Source organism: Maylandia zebra, linkage group LG1 (genome assembly GCF_041146795.1).
Source record: "Maylandia zebra isolate NMK-2024a linkage group LG1, Mzebra_GT3a, whole genome shotgun sequence".
Classification (NCBI taxonomy): Eukaryota; Metazoa; Chordata; class Actinopteri; order Cichliformes; family Cichlidae; genus Maylandia; species Maylandia zebra.
In genome coordinates this window covers 1829611-1851728 of record NC_135167.1, presented here as the reverse complement: position 1 = coordinate 1851728, position 22118 = coordinate 1829611, and the positions used below count along the sequence as shown (strand labels likewise).

The window sequence follows — 22118 nt, the reverse complement described above, 5'->3', positions numbered from 1 at the left end:
GATGCGGGCAGATGTGTGACGGCGTCGGCGTGCGTTACTCACGGTGAGCGTTGCCGTTGGTAGCGGGGGTGTCGGGCCATGACAGCTGCACAGATGATATGTGATCAGCTGGATGACATGTGGAGACAGATGGAGATGGCGATGAGCACAAAACAACAAAAACAATGAGAGGATCAGAGCACCGCTGTGGTGTCAGACTGCCACCAGCAGAGGGCAGCAGCGTTCCAACAACAGCTGCAGGAAAAGCTTCACGTCCACTCCTCGCTTCATCTGTTAGTCGTTTGGAGCTCGTCACTGTGTCAGAGTTTAAGGTGACAACGTGCAGCTGAGCTCAGGTTTTTAAATTAAACATAAATGGAGAGATAAACTTCCTGTGAACGTCACAGCTCGAGTTTCCATCTGTGTGCAGCAGAGCAGCGGTCAGGACGCCCAGAAACAGGTGAGACGTTCACTGTCAGTTTGTAAAAATGGAAACATTCCCACACGATGAACATGATGTGTGTGTGCATAAAGGAATACCTACTTTTCCCGTTCAGTGTGTGGCTGATCTGCGTATCTATAACAGCAGAAGAAGAACAGTGGGACTCAACGCAACGATGGAAACAAACTGAGACACACAGACGGACGCACAGACGGACGGCGTACCCGTGGACTTGAGCGAGGAGCTGTAGGACAGGCCGTTGTGCTGGTTGCTGTCGAGCGCCTCGATGCTGCTCCTGATCGACTTTGGCTTGAAGTCTCTCTTGGGCCGGCTGCTGGCCGAGGATATCCTGGAGGAGGAGAGAGAGAGGGAGGCGACTCGAATCAAAGCCGACATTTCCTCTCCGGCGGCAGACCGGACGCTCCGAGGGGAAACGGGCCCACAAACCTCAGATCTCAGCAAATTTCAGGGTTTATAAGCGCTCTTACTCGCTACTTCTACCTTACTGAGCGCGTGTTTAACGAGTGTTTTTAGCCTTTACTGATGGAAACATGGAGTAACAGGCTCTGACATTTCAGGAGGATAAAACTTCTGATGTCTGCGCAATCCGCCGACAGCGAGCGGCGGCCAAATCCAGACGCTTTCATCAAGAACAGAAGCTGAAGTGTGAAAAACACCTTCAGTGACAGACAAACTCAGTGAGCTCCCGCTTTAAAAACGCTGCTGACAGACCTGCTGTTCACAGCGTGAAACGACGTCCCGAAGAATGCCGCGAGCGCCGCGAACGCCACGCAGACACGAACCCCGATCGCAGCGGAGGAGAAGCGGCTCTCTTACCTCTTCTGCAGTTTCCCACTGAGCTCCTGCAGGATCTCACACGACTGCTGGTGGTACTCCAACGCCGCCTTGATCAGTGCTGACAGCTGGTTCACCTGCTCCACCTGGTGGCCACACACACACACGCACACGCACACGCACGCACGCACGTTAAACGATAACGTCTCACGTGTGAAACCCTCCCCGTTACCCGCGTCTTCGCGTCTCTTACGTCGTTCTCCAGGAAGTTGAACATGCTCCTCTCAGCCAGCTCTTTGCTTTCGTCGAACTTCTCCACCGCCTGCCGGATCTCCTCGTCCGGGATCTTCCCCTGACGCTTCTTCTTGTAGTCAAAGTCTAATCTGCGGCCCTCCAGCTTCTTCAGGTGATGCTGCGAACACCAGCGGCAGAAACACGTCGACACGCACGTCACACTGTGTGTTTCTTTACAAAAACATTTCATTTAAAACCATCGTGAACAGATTTACTGAGCTGATGTGGAGGCGAAGTGATCAGGCGTGTGCAGGTGGAGGTCACGAGGCTAAACGCCACGAGCAGCGTATAAGAGGCGAGTGTACTGAGGATAACGTCGTCTAAAAACTCGAGTGTAAGAGTGAAATTCACGATCAGAAGAATGGCCCAAATATCTGATGTGACTCCGCCCACACACCTGAGAGTCCAGGTGCAGGTCAGAGGGTTAGCAGCTAGCATTAGCTCGGCACACGGAGAGGAGAAGCTGCAGGTTTGCTGCACAGCATCTCGCGCAGTAAAGCAGAGGTAGGATGATCTGTGCGTGCAGCGCCCCGACAGGCAGATTTCAAACCGTTTGCAAATTCGCTGCAGAAATTTCAGCGCGTGTTTCTGCTGCGCTGCAAACGGCGCCAGCGGTCAGAGAACCTCGCAGTCTCTCGTCTGTCTTTACCGTGATCTCTTTGAGGTCCTTGTCCTGTAGATTCTGCAGGGGGTCAATGAAGTTTTGTTTGACGTTTATGTCCAGAGAGTCCTTCACGTCTGCCATCTGCCTCATGGCCTCACCCACATCCACCAGAGCGCATCCTGCAGGACAGAGAGAGGTGCCGCCTCCAATGAGCCGTTATCACAGTGATCTCAATAAAATCATCTACAAGGTACAAACTCCTCATTCAACACTGACACACGCAGCCGACTAACAGCAGCACAGAGGGGCGCAAACACAGGGACACGACGAGGGAGGAAATCTGTAGTTCTTTGCATCCTGACCTCACAGCGAGTGACCAGCTCAAAGGAGGGACGCTGCACACTCATTGGCCGGTGACTTGGTTTCAGACTCGGCTGCTTTCCGACTCTGACGGCCAGAATTTTAAAATGAACGTCAGGCTGCAATCGTACCGCCTCCTCTAACCTGAGGCCACGCCCCCTGCTGGCCATTATTACAAACGACACTTCTGCCTTGTATGACTGTGCACTGTAACCTGCACACAGTCCTGCAGGCTTTTGTCCGACATGCAGCGTTCTGCAGCAGACCGCCTGTTCAGCAACACCGAGCGTCACGCTGACACCTGACGTCATGAAGGAGGCAAAGCAGCATTCACAACATTGATGCTTTTAAACTTGTGGTGCACTGTGCAGATTTTATTACGGAGCAATCTTTGAAAACTGCTGCATCACTGTAACACTGACGCTCTGCATGCGTCTTGTACTAAGCAGCTGCGTCCATGTTAAATGTTGCAGTGAAAGGCCAAAGATGACCGTGCTCACGCCTCGGTGCCAGTGCAGGGTTTGCGCTGGCGCCGCCTGTAACGGCCTCTGTGCAGCTGTTAGAGGACCTGAGGCATCTGAGAGCTGGTACCAAACAAAGAGTCCTCTCCCAGCTCCTGGCCGTAGCGCAGCATGCAGTCGCCCAGCAGGCCTTCGGTCTGGGGGTAGCCGGTGGTCTTCACCTGCCCTCGGATCTTGGACATCGTGTTCAGCATGTTCAGTTTGGCTCGAGACGCTGGCGAGGAAACAAAGAATCAAACGCAGGTTTGAGTTTGTAGCACAGAAAGCTCAAAGAACAGCAAACATGGAGGTGTTTCGCACCTGGGTTAGGCTGGAGGTACTCTGTTGTTTTGGACAGGAGGTCAAGCACCGACTTGCTGGTCACCTCGATTTTCTGAAAAAAGGTTGCAGTTAAATGTCAGGATGACATCTGAAAGATTAAATTCAGCAAACGGTTCAGTTTGTTGTGAAATCGTACAATTCCTAAAGCTAACAAACGTTTTAACGGCGAGTTAAATAAAGCGGACGGCCCGAGTGAAGTGTTTCGTCAGCTGAAGATGACGAGACCTCCCAGTTCTGTCCCGAGCGTATGAGTGAAAGCGGTGAGCAGGCCGGCCGCAACCCTCGGCGTGTGCTGGACTCACCCGCTCCATCTCTAAGAAGTCTTCCTCCAGCTTCGTCCCCTCCGCCCCGCTGATCTTTTCACTGAGGAGCTGCACAGAGAGAGCACACAGAGTCACAGAGGCCTGAAGCGTCTTTATTTGTTAACATTTGTGCTTCTGAATGCGTTCAATAAAGTTTTCCCTGCTTGCATTCAAATTTCAACACATCTGAGTAAACCCGGCTCACGCTCCAGCCGTCGCTCCATTAATCACCGTTTAACGCCTCTGGGATTTATCCGAGGATGACATCATCCTCACAATCTGTCACTGTGGTGTTGGAAGAGACGCCGAAACACGGACCTCCTCCTGTGACGGTCATTTCAATTAGAAATGCAGATTTTACACACGTTTAACTTCGTTCCCACGCCGTGTGACATCTTTGTTTGAAGCAGGCTCACACAGCGCCGTATGTGACTCCATGTTTTCTGGGCTATAAAGAGCTCCACACGGACAGACTGACTTCACTCGCAGCCTGTGTGATGGACACTGGTAAACGTGCCGGGTTTACACAGGAAACACAGGAAACACGAGCATCGACCAATGGCTAACGAGCCGCAGTAACACTGTCGCCACTTCAAAGAAACTTTATTAGTGTGAGCATTTAGCTGGACAACAGTAACACACTGATCACTTACAGAGCACGTTTACATTATTCGTGATATAATGAAGGCCGGTGCCTTTCAAAATAAAAGTGCACATCACACAGTAAACTGCATCGACACTTGGAAGGTGGTGCTGAGCGATGACACTCTAAAGTAAAAAGGTGTAAAGCAGACCGCTGAGAGTAACTTAATTACATTTACTCGTTACTGTCAGAGGCTCTGATTGGCTGACGGTTTGGTTGGAGTTGCCGGGCGCTCACACAGCAGTAACAGCAGCGCGGACGCCGTTTAAAGAGGATAAAAATTCTCTGAACACAAAGTAAAGCTCTCAGATTTGGGGCAGTGGGCCAGTCAGACCTGCGACTGCAGCCTGAGCTGAAATCTGACCCATATCTGTGTTTATTTAGGGATCAATAAACTTTAAGGTCAGTCTGATTCATGCTTCTGCACGCTGATCCCAGGTCTGTTTGGCCTTTTTAATCCTCTGCTTATAAAAACTAAACAGCATGTTTAAGACACGCTGAGCTGAACCAGAAGCTAATGTGCAATAAAAACATGCAGGGTGGGGGGTACTGTGGAGGGACGGACACGCCAGCAAAACATTGAAAACGTTACGTGGTGACTGCAGCCTTTTATTCACGACATGAATTGAAACTACGAGGTCTTCCTGTAACAGCAGCTCAGTAAAAACTACCTGCAGGCTGAGTTCAGAGCCTGGAGATCACACAGCAACCTGCAGCTCTGCTAACCTGAGAACTGCCAGGAGACACGACACGAGACTTTCAGGTTCAACCAGATGTGAGACGACGCGACGGGCGCCGAGCGGCAGGAAATCACATCCACGAGGGGAAATTCAGGATTACTGAGGCAGACGGAGCGTGTCGTCCACCTCAGAGACGCTTCTACACGAGTACGATGACCACAAAGCAGCACCGCTACAGCTTCAACTGAGCATCAACATCAACTTCAACTGAGCATCAACCTTCAGACACGTGAAGTCCAAACATCTGCAGTTCCTCTGACGTCCAGCAGAGGCAGCAGTGAGTCAGCCCCACAGACTCCTGTTCAAACTTCACAGCATAATAAACATGTTTACAGCCGGATACACACACTGTTTGCTCTGTGTAGATAATTCTCCTTCATAACAGCTGCACGGCGGAGCATGTTCACCTGTAACTCACCTGTTGGACATATACAGGACACGCTCTATGCTCCACACTATCACAGATAGATTTTTCTGTTACAGCAGGAAACAAAGAGCAAACATCGTCGTGAGATCCATGAACAGCCCAGGACTGGACCATCAGCACTGTTACAGGTGCAGAAGAAACTAAACCTGATCGTACGTTAGCGCAGAACCTGAGACGATGCACCTGATACGCCGTCCTCTGGATCAGACGATGTTTGTTATGAGGTCAGACGTCTTAGGTGTAAAGAGCACAGGTGAGCCACGTTACACCCGGTAATAAAGGTGTGTCCCATCCACTCAGCGCTGTGTCATGTTCTCAGCTGTTGGACTCTCAGCGTCCTGCTGCTCATGTGATAAACCGATCATACGGCGCCGTTTACAGCCCACTGACAAATCACACAAACAGCTGTAAACGACAGCGGAGTGACGCCGTGGCGAGGCGTCATATCGGATGCAGCTTCTCCTTCAGGTAACTGAACGTCATCCAGTCAGTCAGTTACTCGTGGTGCTGATTTTACTGGATTAAGTACAAAGAATGAGATCAATACGAGGATCGATACAGGACATCCCGTCTTATCTCTGGTCCCTGTAGGCCGCCGCTGAACTGCAGCGAGGCACAGATCAGTGAGGGAAACCATTTTTAAAGCTTTGAGGACAGTAACATGGAATGGAACCAGTCAAAAGAAGGCAAACCAGTACAAACCAGTGCAGAGACATAGCTGCCTGTACTGGTGGACCACACTCCATGAACATCCCAGCAGCGCTGCAGCTAACAAAGTTTTCTGGCAGAACCCACCTGTGCATGATCTAATATTCACCTTCATAACTGCAGGCCTGCTTGTTAATATCACGTTACACGAGCTTTACCTGGTAACTCATCAGCCAGTTAGCCTGAAGATCTCGTTTAAATAAACGGGACGAGGCGAAGCGCTGGAAACGCCGCCGCCGACATTTGTCCCAAAACAAGTAGCCTTTCATCACAGCGTCATTAATGCTGAGCCTACGTCCTCCCGACCAACCTAAGACCTGTGAGCTGCACACCTGTCCAGCTGCATCCAGCTGCACACCTGTCCAGCTGCACCCAGCTGTGCGATCACTTTTACCACAGCTGGTAAAAGTGTACAAACCCCTGAGAAAAGCCCAGAAAGGTTTTAGGGATGTTATCCACCTGATACTGAAACGTCAGGAAGTCCAGCTGCAGTGCAACTGCTCAGTTTCATAATAAACTCAGAGCTCTGATTGGCTGCACGCCGAGCTACGAGCCGACTGTGCCCGACAGCATTAGTGTCACCTTCAGTAGTTTAACGAACGCAGTCACAACACGATCGCTCGGCCAACCGTCGAGTCCAAACACTCCGCAGAGTGGGGTGTGTTTGTTTGTGTGTGTGTGTGCGCTTCAGGCTCGACTACAAGTGCTGCCGAGTAGCAGGAAAGATTCACCAAGTGGGTCAGAGCCTGGGTAAAATTAGCAGACTCAGAGAAATGAGCCCAATCTGACGGGCAGAGCCTTTCTAGGACAGAGGAGGGGGCGCTGAACAGGAAGGCTGAACGTCTCGCTGCAGACTCGCTGCACGCTCCGTCTAGATCATCACAGAAGCACAAGCACAGAGCTGGGGTCGGGACGTGGTTAGCCACGTGACCGGGACTTTTCCTAAAAACAAAGAATGATCAGTTCAACGTTCAGGTTTCTTTTCCGCACTTCCTGACGTGTATCTCCTGCTCCAGCGTTGGACGTTCCCATTGAACGTTTGAAGTTAATAATAATGAGCTCAGCGTATTTACAGTAATCCAAGCTCAGGCTACATTTTATTACAGGTTTTTATCCTTGGATCAGCACAGTCAGCACGGGTGAGCAGGATGGGGGTTAAATGACCCTCAATGAAAGTTTGTGTACGAGCAGACAAATGACATCACAAGGAGGTTTCTGTGGGACACCTTGACCCCGTGGGCTGTCACACGCCGAGCTTAAAGATGTGCTGCACGGTGAGGATGATGAGGGCAGAGACAGGAGAGTGAGACAAAGGCCTGCAGCAGCCTCGAGAGCACCAGGAGTTAAACTAAGACACTGTAACAAAAAGATGGATTAGTTTGAACTGTGACTTATACTAAGCTACGCTAACAAGTCTCCTTTAAAACATGTGCAAAAGATGCAGTTTTAAAGGCAACGTGTTATCATGAAGGACAACGTGGAAGTTCATCTGAATGTAAAGTGAAATGTAACTGTTTGTAAATGTAACCATGTGTAACTGTTTCCAAAGTAACGCAGCCTTTGGCAGCTGATGGATGTCAGAGGAGGAGACGGCACAAAGCCTGCAGGCCAGATGCATTAGCAGCAGGTTACAGGTGGCTAAGACAGACTTTTAATCCACGCAGACTCCACGTGAACCGACACATTAGAGCTGAAATGATCCCGAGCGCTGAACACGAGGCTCAGCAGTGAAAACCCGCCGACTCCCCGCACGCCGCCATCTTCATCAGGATGTTAACGTCTCCTCACAGATCAAAGCAGCAGCAGCTTTGCAGCATTTCTTTGATTGTGCAGCTCAGATTGCACGCACGCACGCACACACACACACACGCCAAGCAATAACGCTGCAGCCAGAGCGCACACGTAAACATCAGCTTCCAGCCTCTGCGAGGGCGTCCGAGGCCTCGTATATTAACCTGTTGCATTCTCTTCAATTTTTATTGAATATTTCTGACTTTCCCAAAAGGAAAGGCCTAAAAATGAAGAAGTATGACTCTAAAAGCTCTTCAGAAGATCTTAAGTTGGGGCAAGAACACGTCCGACGTCTGAAAATCAAACCAAACTTTGGGGCATTTGTTTGCGTCTCTGAGCGTCTCCAGCACGTCCAAATGAAACACACCCAACAACATCCAGGAAGTCCAGGGAATGTTGTCTGTGCAGCCTCAGAGCAGCGACGGCCTCTGTGAGACGGCGGTCCTACCCGTTGTCCCACCTCAACTTCAATAAATGCACAGAATAAATGTTCATGTGACAGCTCTACACACTGAACAAAGACACACTCATCTTAAAGGAAGTAGAGTTCGCTGGGTCGTTAAGTATTCATTAAACTTAATTTAATCTTCAGGTCCAAAACTTTTCTCTCTTTTTCCCCTGAAACTAAAAACTAGTTTTTGTTTTAACCTCTTGGAAAAGATCTGACTTCAGATTTTAAGGTTAATCAAAAGCGTCCGGAGGTTAATTAAACGCTTTAACACTCGTCCGCACCGACGCGCGCTCCCGTCCCCGCTCGGCGTTTCGCTCGGCCTCACAGCGTGACGGATCGTGTCGGAAAGTTTGTCTGGAGGAGTGGAGAAACAGGAAGGCGAGCTCAGCTGGGTTGTTGTGCGTTTGTGAGTCAGCGTCACGCTCTGAGCTGAGGTGTGTTATTAACGACGGGGAGAGAGTGACACCGGTCAAACCACGGCGCCCGCCGGAGCGAGCAGCAGATTCCCGTCAAAACAAAGAGGAATCTCTCGCGACGCTGAGTCACCGGCCTCCGCACGCACACAGGAATTCAGCTGTGTGTGCTTTGTGTGTGTTTGCAGGAACGTATTGTTTCAGCGAGCTCCCAGAGCACAGAGCTGAGCTGGAGGGGACGCTTCACTGCTGTTCACACCATCAACAAGCTGATAGGTTGATGCGATTACAGGCCGGAGGTCAGTACTCGCTTTGTCCTGCTAACAAAGCTGTGACTTGGTCCTCAGACGCTCCTGCACGTCTGCGTGAAGCTTGGTCGGTGTTTCCCCACACGGAGAGCGTCGTGTACACGAACAACGCCACTGATAAACTTCACGCCTCCGGCGACGCTCGCATCACTCGGGCTTTCAGCACATTTGTTCTGCTCAGGCCGGAGCCGCTTCTCCACCCGCTGCAGCTGTTGGAAACAGCGACCCAGAGACTTTGTGGAGAAGCAGCCGACTGACATCGAGAACCAGGGAGCTGACCAGAGGCCTGCAGGGAAACAGGAGAGAGGAAGCAGACCGGAGCAAAGTGACCGCCTCGCTGCGTGCAGGAGGCAAAACGAAACAAAGCAGGATGACGACCATCAGAGTGTACGCGCGACAGTCAGACATCGTTTAAAGGAAAAAGCGACCTGTTAGAGACACAACACAGTCAGAGCACGCAAGGAAGAAAAAAGACGAATCAGCAGCCTCAGGAGGCTTTCAACAACCTCCCACTAACAATGTGGAAAAGGTCACGTCAACCTCACCACGTCTTAGGTCAACCTGACCTGTTCCTGCTCTCTGATTGGCTCTCTGTTGTGTCTGCTGCTAAGCGAGCCTTTACCAATACTCAGCTAATCAGCAGAGTCAAAAATAAAAAACCTCCTTTGCTTTGTGGAAACGCTTCCTGTGACCTTAATGAAAACCACCGTGAAGTCAAAGCTGAATTCATAAGACCGAACTTACACTCGAGGACTTTGAGCGTCAGTGTTGAGCAATAATCTGACTGCGCCATAAAAGAGCGCACACACTCTGCAGACCTACGACTGGATTTATCATCAAAGCAGCGCTGCCGTCACCCTGGACACGCTAAACTTACACACGCACACGCATCACAGCTGTGAGAAAATCTTTGGTCTGAGTGTGAAGAGCAACTTTATCATGACTGCACGCAGGAGTAACACAGCGCCCACGAAGGTGTGTTTAAGACCCAGCTGACTGATCAACACTCGCCAGTGTCATTATTTTATATTTAAGCAGCCTTTACTCTACAGAGTGAGTGTGAGCTGCAGTGAATGCAACCACAGCGTTCACAGTCAGGTGTGTGTGTGCGCGCACGCCGTGGGTGGAGCTTTCCTCATGCGTTCAGCAGGAAGGAAGCAGCAGCCTTGCAGTCATTGTGCTGCGTTTCCCGTCACTTCTGTTTCTGAGCCCGACCTACAAACAGCGGCTCAGTTTCAGGGAATCAAACAGAAACGAGTTAACGAGGTCGTCTCCTAGAAAACAGACGCGAGAGGATTTACGAGAAAATAAAATACGTTAGACAGGACGGCGTGAAACTACTGGATTAATCCCCCGTGGTTACAGGGACACGCGTCGACTGCTGATGGTCACGTCTAATGTCATTATGGTTCCTTCAGTCAGACACATCGCCTCACATACTTCCTGTCAGGTCTGCTGACCACGCTGGGCCTTCAGAGCAGAAACTTGTGATACAGTTTCAACCCCTCCCCCTTTAGGCCAGCTTCATTCTGATTGGCTGTGGGGTTTTGTGTTCACAGACCAAGCTGAATGACCTTCGAACATCACTGGATGTCATCATAAGTCAGGCGTACCTTCAAGTTCTGACAAGTGAAGTCAAACAATGCACAGGTGTCTTAAACCTGCATTATTGCTAATATCCAGCAGGGGGCGACTCTTATATCTGTTAAAGCAGTGCAGAAAAGAGCGTGCTGCTCACCTGCTCTGTGAGCCGAGTAAACACTCTTCTGATGAGCTCGAGTTCAAATTTCAACCCTTATTAAACAACATTTTAGTTTATGGATCACATGGTTACAGAAAAATGTCAATTTCTACTTGTTCGTGTTTTATTTCTCATCTCTCCGACAGTGACACAGTCCCCGCCTCCCTGCAGGCACGTCGCTCTGCTCGTTTTGGTTCTTGATGTTAATCAGCTGCTTCTCCAGAAAATTCCCGCCTCCTCCTCCTCTGCCTCCTCCTGCAGCTGGATGGGTTTTCTAACGAGAACCTGCAGCAGGTGGAGACCTCCATCATGAAGCTGGAGTCACAGATGCAGAATACGGAGGAGATGGAGTCCGTCTGTGGGCTGCGAGACTCGCTGCAGAGGCAGCTGATTACACCGATCACTTATTTGTCACAAACAAATCTGACTCTTGCAGAGAAGCTTTTCTGTCTTCACTTGTTAACTTGAGTTAATAAGTGCGCAGCGACAATGCACTCTGCGTCTTCCATGAATCATTAAGGTCAGATAACACGACCGAGAGACGTCATGAGAAAATATTCGATTTAAAACATCTCAGGGTCAAAGGTCAGGGAGATGAACAAGTGAACTAGTGATAAAGTGCTGCAGTGTGGGCTGTGCCGGTGCACGTGTGTTTGTTTGACCTTCTTCACAAAATCATTTAGTTTTAAATGACTCCCCGTGTCTTTGAGGAAACGTCTCCATCGGGTGAGTCAGAAGCTAATCTGGTCGGGAGATTTCAGGCCACCTCTCTGATAACTCCTGCAAAGGTTGTCAGAGCGACAAACATCAGCTGCTGTTTTTACAGTCGTCTGGTTCGTGTGGAGCGCCGGCAGCTCCGTCTGCCTGCGTTAACTTCCAGGAGTCACAGTTTTAAACAGAGGTGGTCTGACCATCGGGCCGAGGTTAGGCCGTTTTCCACTTTCAACAAACTCACAATAAAATAATTAAAATGTGCTAACTGGGCTCTGAGAAACTCAAAAGCCCGTCTGCTGAAGCTGCAGGGCCACGATCAAGCTTCACGTCACAGGTGAGAACCAGTCAGTTTCCCAGTTAAGCCACCAACGTTTAATTAAGCCCCAGTTACACTGAAGGTAACGTCTGCAGCTAACAGAGTCTGAGTGAGTTTCTCCAGCATGGACGAGCGTCCTGCAGAGACCACCGCAAAACAACGATCTCATCTGCACCATCACTCAGCAGAAGACCGCAAGAGCCGATACATGAAACCAGTATAAATGTTTGCACCACTGTGCTGATGTCACCATTTGCCAACCGCGGCTTCAGGTCCATCAGGCGAACGCATCAGTTCAGCCACACAAACTCGTTTTCATCACGAGATCAAAGGTTATTACAAAAGAAACTAAAATGAAAAGCAATTCAAACAAAACGATTGTTACACAGCAGTAACAACAGTAACAACCTGACACCTTCAAAACTTAAAAACATCAAAGCTCCACTGCAGATAAACAGGATATTATAACAGGCCAGCGTTCCTTCAATAAAAACCACCAGACTGGAATCGTCTGCAGGTTTTTCTGGCTCCACATCTTCGTCTGCTCGGCGAGTCGCACACATGTACGACTGCTCTGAGCGCAGCTGAAGCACCGAGACTGTCGCCCTGTTTGACAGAAACCTGCATCCTTTGCTATCCCGATGAACAAAATAAAACCTGGTTAAAATGACACTCAGCAGGAAACGGCGTGCTGTGCTAGAACCGGGTGTTTCCTCGGGGGATCAAACAGAAGCCAGTGTAACGTTTCACCTTTTGGGAAATCTTTGCATCATAAACCTTCTGCTGCTCGGCTGGAGGACTCTCGCCTCGCACTGCCAACATAAACCGGCTGATTTACGTCACAGGGAAGCAGCAGTGATGATGATAATGATGAGCTGCTGAAATGTTAATGAGCCAGACCGCCAGGCGACCGGGGCTCGGTCCTCCATCACCGATCATTAAAGATGGATGGGCTCGGCGCAGCGAGCTGTCAGCTGCATCTCTGAGCAGCGGCATCTTGTTCCTGCTGCAGGTGGCGAGCGAACGCAGCAGGTTAGCGTAAGAACAAACTGCAGCTGCAGACAGACCAGGTCGTTGAGGCTGCGGGCGTGCAGCGAGGCCTCCACCAGACCCGGAATCAAGACCCCCGCTCACACCTGAGATCGTTTCACCTCCGCTCTGCTGACATCAATGCTTCTTAAGTTATTCCAAAATGTATTTTTAAAAGAACACGAAACAACGATTTCTGTGCAGTTAGATTTCATTGCTTTCCTGTCGTTTCAGTGCCCGCTGAGGTTTGACTCACCTCACATTCAGCCATTTATAACTAAAGTTCAAGAAAACAGCGAGAGTCTCGCTTTCCAAACTCTGTGAGTGAGAATGACTTCAGCACTAAAGCTGCGCGTCAAAGTCAAAACTGCAAGAGCAACAATGCCTTTGACAAACTCTCTGATGGATGAAAGCAAGAAAAGCATCTGCATAAAAACTAGAATATTACAAGACAAAAATACTTAATATACCAGGATGTAATGTGTCGACATTCAGTCAGGATCCTGGAGTCGATCCTCGCTGTCACTGGAGGAGAGGTGGGCTACACCTGGACGTAAACCTCGTAAAGCGTGCTAAAGAACAGAAACAGTCTTCTCTGGACTCCCATCCAATCACAGGTAATCGATCGTCGGGGGGGCGGGGTGTTAATGTGCGATCACACCATGTGGCCCAAACACAAACACAACAGTCCTGTGACAGAGTTCATTTCCATCCTCCGGCGTGAAGAGGAAGTATCGCAGGCTTTACAGCATCCAATCATTCAGCCTTTCAGGATCAGACAGTATAACCTGAATTTAACACACAAGCTACAAACTGTCCTCACAAAGCACTGGTGATGAACATCACTGATCCCAAAGGTCATCGTTCATTGGACAACGCTGGGAAAGACGCAGCGCTTGGGCGAAATGGAGGCGATGCTCTGCAGCCCTAAGCTGCCTGAGACGATGAAATCGTACGTGAGCTGGATCAGACTAAAGACCCGTCAGCTTGAAAGTAGAGGTTGGGCTAAAAATCCCCAAACAAGCCTCGCTCTGATGAAGACAGGCAGTGTTATGGCTCTCGTTTGGTTTCAGCGTGTGAGACGACAACAGTGTTAAAACGTCACGGATGGCGAGCTCCACCTGTTCAGCGACTGCACGGCAAAGAGAGCAGCAGATGAGGAAAACCACAGCTGTGACTGAGTGACAGACTGGGGCAGATCGCGATCCCGACACACCGCAAACCCACATCGCGCTCAGTTCACACAGCTCGTCTTTATTGAGCCGCTGAGACACGACCGGTCTGTTTACCTCGAGCTTCAACCAGAAAAATCACCCAAAGGTTACAGACTAAATAAAGACGCCTGCGGTTTCAAGTAGATGACATCATTGTCACTATTTGTCTTTAAAAGACGTTCTGGTGAAGTCTGTCCTGTCTGCTGTGGACCTTTAAAGATCCACATCCACTGCCTGAACAGGACATCCTCGCCGAGCTGACACTTCAGCTCCTCTTCCTCAGTTTTTATTCCAATCTTCCTTCGAGTCCACGTGACCATCGAAGCTTTTTCCTGCTGTTGCTCATTAAAAAAGTTCAGATCTTTGTTTTATGCCTCATTTGTTCTCCTCCTGAAGTCTCTGTGTGTCACACTGTGTCCATCAGTAAAAACAACAGCTTCAGTTATTCTTCAATGACCATTTTAAACACTTCTTCAATGAAACCTAACAAGTAAATAAATCCAAGAATAAACAGTTACTGAATTCAGGAGAAAACTGGGATAAACTGGGATAAATTACAGGCTGATTTCAGCTCAGTGTGGGAGTCTTTCTGTTCTCGTCACGTTAGTTCCTGGTTTCCTGCTCTCGGTCTGGCTGTGAGAGCATCTCTGAGCAGCAGACTGAAGCAGAAGAGAAACAAAAATAACCTTCATCACACAGAAACTCCTCCACACTGACGGCTCTGTGCTGTTAGCTTCCTCTGAGCTCCATGCTATGTTAGCTTAGTAAACACAGAGCGTCATGGAGTGAGATGGATAGACGGGCAGGTTCTGGTGATACCTGATCCAGCGCTCTGAACCAATCTTGGACCAGCATCATCCAACATCTAACTAGACACACAAACACAAAGTTCTGATGGAACGAGACTGAAGGTACAGCTTCTCCTTCACGGCTCAGATTAAACACGCAGATTTGGTCCGTGTCGACAGGATGGCGTCACACAGCTGCTGTAGATTTATCGTCTGCATCCGTGACACGAACCTCCCGTCCTTCCTCCTTCCAAAGGCGCTCTGCTGACTGACGTTTGACTGCCGTGAACTCGTCATCACGTTCAATGAACCTGTTTGAGTCGATCTGAGCTTTGTGGCGTGACGCATGGCGGTCACAAACGGACGAACACGGTCAGCAGCAATACTCAGGCAGGATGTGGAGCTTAAATGAAGCTCAAAGTGTAGCACGAACACCACCGGCAGCATCCTGAACCTTTGATACGAGGCAGGATGGAGCCATGCTTTCACGATGTTTACTGCACATTGTGACCCTGCTACCTAAACGCTGCCACAGAAACCAGACTAGGCCACGTTTTCCAATCCTCTTTCCAGTTGGCTTACATTAACTATACTGGACTAACAGTGGACAGTCCCAGATCAGAGGGAACGCTGGATCTAAGGCTTATGGTGGTGAGTGATAGGAGAATGGCGGCTAAGCTGTCATCCCTGTTGGACAACGTCTCCCACCCCATGCAGCAGACTGTGACAGCACTGAGCAGCTCCTTCAGTGGGAGACTGCGGCACCCACGGTGTGGGACGGAGAGATTTCGCAGGTCTTTCCTCCCCACTGCTGTCAGACTCCACAACAAAGACTTTAACTGAACAAACACACACATCCACACATGTGCAATAACACTAAGTGCAATAATCCTTTCTGTCATCGTTGTATTTTTACTCAGTTGTATATAGCATTCGTATTCTATTTTTATCTTATTGTATATTTTTATTCTATTTTATTCTACTGTATATAGTATATTATTTTATTCTATTCTGTACAGCTGTGTACTGTATTTATTCTTATTGTATTCTAATTTTTGCGTCATAACTTTTGCACTGTCCACTTCCTGCTGTGACAAAACAAATTTCCCACGTGTGGGACTAATAAAGGTTATCTTATCTTATCTTATCTTATCTTATGCAGCAGCTGTTCCATAGAATTCAGTAGTGGTTTGGACCTGAGTGCAACTATAAACCCCCCAGCACTGAGGATTTTTCCAAAACGGGCAGAGAAAATATTCTGCTATATTAATTGTGCTGCTTTTCCAACAATAGTGGAAACAAAGAGAGATGTGGCTGAAATAAACAGGAAGTGATAGCGTTTCCCTTCCCGGTTATCTCCTGCTGGTTCATCTGGTCTCCACCCCGGTGTCAGGAAGCAGGTGAACAGCAAACAATGTTCGTGAAACACACGACGAGCAGCTCGCTGTAAAAACACGTCTGATTTGTTTTTTCTGTGCAGGAGAGGCCGACGCTGACGAGCGCCGCTATCAGTCTGTGTCGCCGTGTTCCAGCAGCAGGAAACCACAGCGGGTGACGCCAGCGTTAGAGAAGCTCTGAAATGCTTTGCATTGATTTTTACTGTTATCAGTGCAGGACTCAAACAAACAGATCAAAGGTACCTGGAAAAACACACAGGTAGGGAACACTGAGCATTCATCGGGTTTCACCCAGTCTGCATCTTTTTCTCACGGAAAATAAGTGAAAGTGGAAACCAAGTCGACCTCGAGTTTATCTTTCACGTGTGTTTAAAATAAAACACAATCTATGATGTCGTGCACCGCACACTGATGCACAAACAGGAAGTGGCAGGTTGACTTTCAGCTTGTGCACGTAGGAATAATTTCACAGACACGACAGCGTTCATACAGCCTGCTGTGAGAGGACACCGTGATTAAACAGAGCTCAGCATCAGCGCTCTCACCAGTCACATACCTGAAGCTACTTCATGAGGCAGGAGACACTGCAGGGCGGAGGCCGAGGTATGCAGCGTTCAATCTGGAAGCGTTCGTTAATCACAGCTGCAATCCTAAAAGTTTTATTCTGTCAGATTTGAATAAGCTGCCTCCGTGGAGTCACCTGAACAGCAGAGTCAGGTCTGGAGCATTCAGGTGTGGAAAATATGTCCCAGCAAATTCATCCCAAGCTCAGACCGTGAGACGCTTAGAGAAACCCAAGAGGTCCATCTAAGACTCGACGGGCCTCGGTTAAAGGTTGAAGTTCATGACAGCACAAGCAGAAAAAGACTGAACAAGTATGTCTGTTTGGAAAGGCTGCAGGAGAAGCCTCTTCTGTCTGAAGAGTGGCAGCACGGTCAGACTGAACAAAGCAAAGATGCCCGGAGCAGACGAGCCCGGAGCGAGGTGTCCGTCCACGAAGCACAGCAGCATGTGTGGAGACAAACACTCAGAGCAGCCCGATGATTAACACATGACCTGGTAGTAAATGCATTAGTTGGTTACCTAGGCAACCAGAGCCAGGAATCTCCACTAGTGACCATCCATCAGCCTCAAATCGACGCACGGCGAATGAACCGCTTCCAGTGTGGCTGCAGCTTAGAGCCCTGTAGAGCTCGACTATCTGAAGCAGGATACTGGTGCAGTGAATTATGGGTAAATTAAACCTGTTAAGGTGGACCAGCACCATCCTGCCAGTCACCACACGCTCCACCTTAACACCATTCTTGAACAAGATCCCACGATACATAAACTGCCTGTCCTCCAACCCTGAGAGAGCAATCCACCATCATCACTCGACACCTAAATGCAGGGGTGGGCGACTCCAGGCCTCGAGGTCCTGTGTCTGCAGGTTTCAGATGTGTCCTTGATCCAACACAGCTGATTTAATGGCTGAATGACCTCTTCAACATGTCTTGAAGTTCTCCAGAGGCCTGGCAATGAACTAATCATGTGATTCAGGTGTGCTGACCCAGGATCTAAAACCTGCAGGACACCGGCCCTCGAGGCCTGGAGTTGCCCACTCCTGCCTTTATGTATTTTCTTGAACTCTTTCGCTCTTAAAGACGACCTTCCCAGTACCCACATGACACCTCAGTATATCAATAAAGTCTTGGTTTCATGACCATTTGATGACGCTGAGCAGTTTCTGTGTTTTTCTGAGGGCGGCTGGACTGGCAGAGAGCACCCTCACTGACGGCTGATGCAAACCCAGTCGTGTTGTTCTGTAAACAGCCGAAATATGACGGAAAGGCCTCAGTTCAGAGAAGAGCTTCAAGGGGAACTCCCACTCCCCCTTCAAGGAGTAAAGGGGTACATGTTCAAGTTTGGTAAAGATAAAAATGCGATTGGAGAATGTGGTGCGTTTTCTGTGTGGTGTGTTCACAGCTCCAAACCCCAGAGCTGACGGTGAGAGCTGTATCAGCCAGCTGTTTGTTATTCACACTCACATCTGCAGACTTACAGAGACAGACACAACGCCACCTGCTCAGTCGATGGTGAAAGGGCTGCAGCACCTAAGATTAACACTTCATCTTATACGCAACCCCCCCCCCCCCCCCCCCACCCACCTCACCAATCTGAGCCACGGTCTGAGTAACCCCCGTCACTCATACACGGACTCTATTCAGACCAAGTCTTGTCTAACGTGGGCCCTTCTCTTATTTTGTACATATTCTGCTATTTATATTTTATTCCGGCACAGCTGACGTGGAGCACCCACAATTTTGTTGCACACGTACAATGACAATAAAGGGCTATTTTATTCTATTTATAAAAACATAAAGTAATTTTTAAAAAAGCAATACTGAGCACAGGCGATCACTGATGAATAAAAGGTTGGATCGCTCTTTATTATGGATTCATTTTTCTCTTGTTCATGCGCACAGTCACACAGGGCTGCAGCCTTTAGCTGACTAATTATCACGTTATGTGGCTAAAGATAATAATAACACAGGCCCAGGCCTGTAACGCCTCACTGTCACTGTGCGAGTGTTTAACTAAGAGAAGAAATCAGCACTCTGACTGAAACAAAGCCAGGCCTCAAACAGAGGCTGACCACAGCTCTCCACGAAGGTGGAAACCAAAGACGGAAAGATGACCTCAAACCGGCATTTTTTCTAATGGCCAGCAGGGGGCGACTCCTCTGGTTATAAAAGAAATCTGATTACAGTCTATGAGAAGACGAGCCTGCTGCTCACATGGTCTCTGGGCTCATTACACGCCCTGCTGATGAGTTTACGGTCTTACTAAATGAAACACGAGGTTCATTTTGGAAACGACGGCTCTAAAGAAGACTAACACACCGAGCTCCTAACGTTTTAGTTTAGGTTCATCTGCAAGGCTGCACTATTAAGCGACTTTGACGGGATCCAGGATATCTTCCCCTTCATCATCGATCATGCTAAGTGGTCACACGTAGGTGGTTATCAGGTCCATAAGTCTCCTGAGGGTTTCCCAATCTGCTGCGTGAAGTTTGTTTGAAGCAGGAAGTAAAAGCAGAAAAAGTGGCGACTGTGAGTCCACAAACACAAACAGGCGTGGGATCAGATAGCAGCGCTTACAGGGCCATAAAAAATAGAATCAGCAATAAAGTTGTGACTCAGAGTCTTTATCTTACTGATGCTCCGTACTCTCTGAGGTCACATGGAACTTTCAGGAATTCTGACGCTAGTTTCCAGAGATCGTATTGGTCGGTCAGTGCTGACTTCATACCTATCGAGCGCTCATCTCAAACGTAAGTGCTTCGGAGCAGGTTGGGTCTGCAGCATCAGTTACCGTGGCAATTTATCCCAGTTAGATGTGACCCACCTTCACAAACAGGGTTCAACCTGAAGTTGCCTCGATAACCGCAGCAAAGGCCTCTGATGCAATCTGTGGGCTACACTCTGTGTCTTCCTGCTGCCACGATGCATTGTGAAGACATAACACACAATAAAAATAGACTAAAACCAACACACAAGTCCCGCTTCCTATGACAAATCAAATCAGTTTATTCTACTGCCCCACTGCTGAGAGCAGATCTGAAGCACGTTTAACCAAAAAACAACCTGGAAACTATTCAGGGGACGTGATTAAAAACAGTTTACACCATTCACAGAAACACACACACAACGGTGAATGGACACTGAAAAGGCAAATCACAGAACAGCAGAGATAACATTCTCAAGGTTAAAACAAGAACCAAGTGCTTTAAAACGTATATAAACGTCTTAAAAGGAAGAAGCTCACGTTGATGACAGATCTCCACCACGGGGTGATACCTGCAGCGCCAAAGCGGCGCTGCCCCGGACCTCTGCTAACACTTCAGTACTCTGTGACTCATTTGGGGTCGTACTGAATAAAACGGACTTCTTTCAGTTCTCATCCAAGAAGCTTCTTCAGTTCTAAAAACAAAGGTGGAGAGTCCCAGCTATTTAACCCCAGGTTGGGGTTGTCCCCTTAGGAGGTGGTTGTTAAAGAACTCTTAAAACAGCCCAGTCGCCACCTTTTTTCAAGTTCTTCAGACGACCACGAGAAGCTGCACAGACATACTGAATCAAACATTAAGAACATTTCCCAAATCCTGGTCCTTCTCAGCTTCCACCGTCAGAATCCTTCTTTTAACATCATTTTAAAAACACCAAGATGACAATGGCAGCTACATCTATCTTTTGTACCATCAGGTTTGATTTAGTTTCATTTGAAGGAATTTATTAAGGAGCTTCTGCTTGGTTTAAAGCGCAGATATATCCGAGTATCATCAGCATAAAAGCGATTTAAATATGAACACAAGGAACAGCTGCTAACATGACAAAGGGGCCACAATGGAGCCCTGTGGTGCGCCACAAGCACAGTCACCAATACTGATGGAAATCAATACTTCTCGCATGCTCTGCTGTATCAAATGCAACAGAGAGAGCAAATCATGCAAGCTGAGCCGATTCACCCAGCATCACCAGTACATATCATGGTATTAAACGTACAGATTCAGTGCTGTGTAGCGAATCCCACTGAGACTGATGGAAGCTGATGGAAACCAGCCTGTGATCTACTGATAACTGGAGCGAATTCTTATTTAAAGGTGAAGATGAAGGTTCACTGAGACTAACAGTCTGTGAGCTGTTTCCAAGTTGTCCAAATGTTAGATGTTACTCACAGCCGCCCACAAACCACAGTGTTTTTGGTGGCAGTGGGAATAGCAGGTCCTTCCACTGGTTCAATGGTATTTTTATCATGTAACGTTAAAAGGTATTTGAGTCTAATGGAGCTTCACCCAGATAACACAAACCGTACAGCCCGGGAGTGAAATCCACCTGATAAAGACTGCTCCACCTGCCTTTAAATGACTGCGCGGCGCAGCTGTGGCAGGTGCGAAACATCTGGCTGGTGCCTCAGTCACACAAACATCGCCATGAAGCCTAAAAACGGGCTTCATGTGTGATTTCCTTTCAGGGGATAAAATCAAACCAGACGTCGACCTAAAGCCTCTCGAAACATTCATAATAAAAACAGTTACGTGTACTTCTCTGTTAGTGTTTCCTGTTGGTTTTACTGTGGAAACAGCAAAGTCTGACGTTTCACAAGAACTTGTATGGCAACAACAATGAAGACGAATTATTCACCGGATTACATAAATTGATAAAAAGTCCATAACTGTGGCTTAAGATGAATCTATTTGTGTGTGTGTGTGAAATTAGATTAAATCATCAGATTTTCCCAGCAGTGTTTGGTGTGACGTTATCTCCGATAAAAACAACTTATCTGGGCGGAAAAGTAACGCTCCATCCACACCCTGCAAACACGTTTTGAAACCCACGATTTTTAAGCGATAACAACTCAGACTTGTCGTGTTTTCAGACCAACTACAGCCTGATTCCGTTCACGGTTTGATGTTGAAGCGGAGATCAGGGTCCGCATCCGAACTGCTGTTGTCGGGCGCCTCCATACCTGACTGGCTTTGTGGAACTGCTTCTTCAGCCCGGCCACAGACATCCTGGACGAACGGCTTCAACCCCGCACAAAATACTCCGGGAAAGCGACTCAACACACGGCCGACGGAGGCTGGGCTCAAGAACGAAGCAGCCGACACCACAGCTCCGCACTCATCAGTCAGACTCCGCTAAGATTGCAGCATGACCCCGAGCTCAGTGAAGCTCTAACGGCGGGAGGCCGGCCCAACCGGAAACTGCTTCAAAATAAAGGTCTCCGAGGATTTAAAAAGATAAATAATAATTAAGGCATGACATCACTGAGCAGCAGGGC

At 48.6% G+C, this 22118-nt stretch overlaps 1 protein-coding gene across 4 annotated transcripts in view; it reads right to left on the bottom strand.

Moving 5' to 3' along the window:
- The window catches only part of sh3gl3a (SH3-domain GRB2-like 3a), a 26319-nt gene extending 4295 nt beyond the window's left edge, over positions 1–22024 (bottom strand). The window contains exons 1-10 of one of the 4 annotated variants that reach the window (XM_004565719.4): positions 21804–22024; positions 3619–3687; positions 3296–3368; positions 3066–3209; positions 2160–2293; positions 1470–1628; positions 1259–1362; positions 646–770; positions 524–556; positions 43–108 (exon numbers count right to left, since the gene is read on the bottom strand). In XM_004565719.4, the coding sequence (XP_004565776.1) occupies positions 43–108; positions 524–556; positions 646–770; positions 1259–1362; positions 1470–1628; positions 2160–2293; positions 3066–3209; positions 3296–3368; positions 3619–3687; positions 21804–21848 (952 nt within the window). In that variant the 5' untranslated portion in view covers positions 21849–22024. The remainder of the gene's footprint in view (positions 1–42; positions 109–523; positions 557–645; positions 771–1258; positions 1363–1469; positions 1629–2159; positions 2294–3065; positions 3210–3295; positions 3369–3618; positions 3688–21803) is intronic. The other 3 variants (XM_004565721.4, XM_004565720.4, XM_004565722.4) reach the window with 3 other exon arrangements.
- Between the last annotated feature and the right edge of the window lie 94 nt (positions 22025–22118).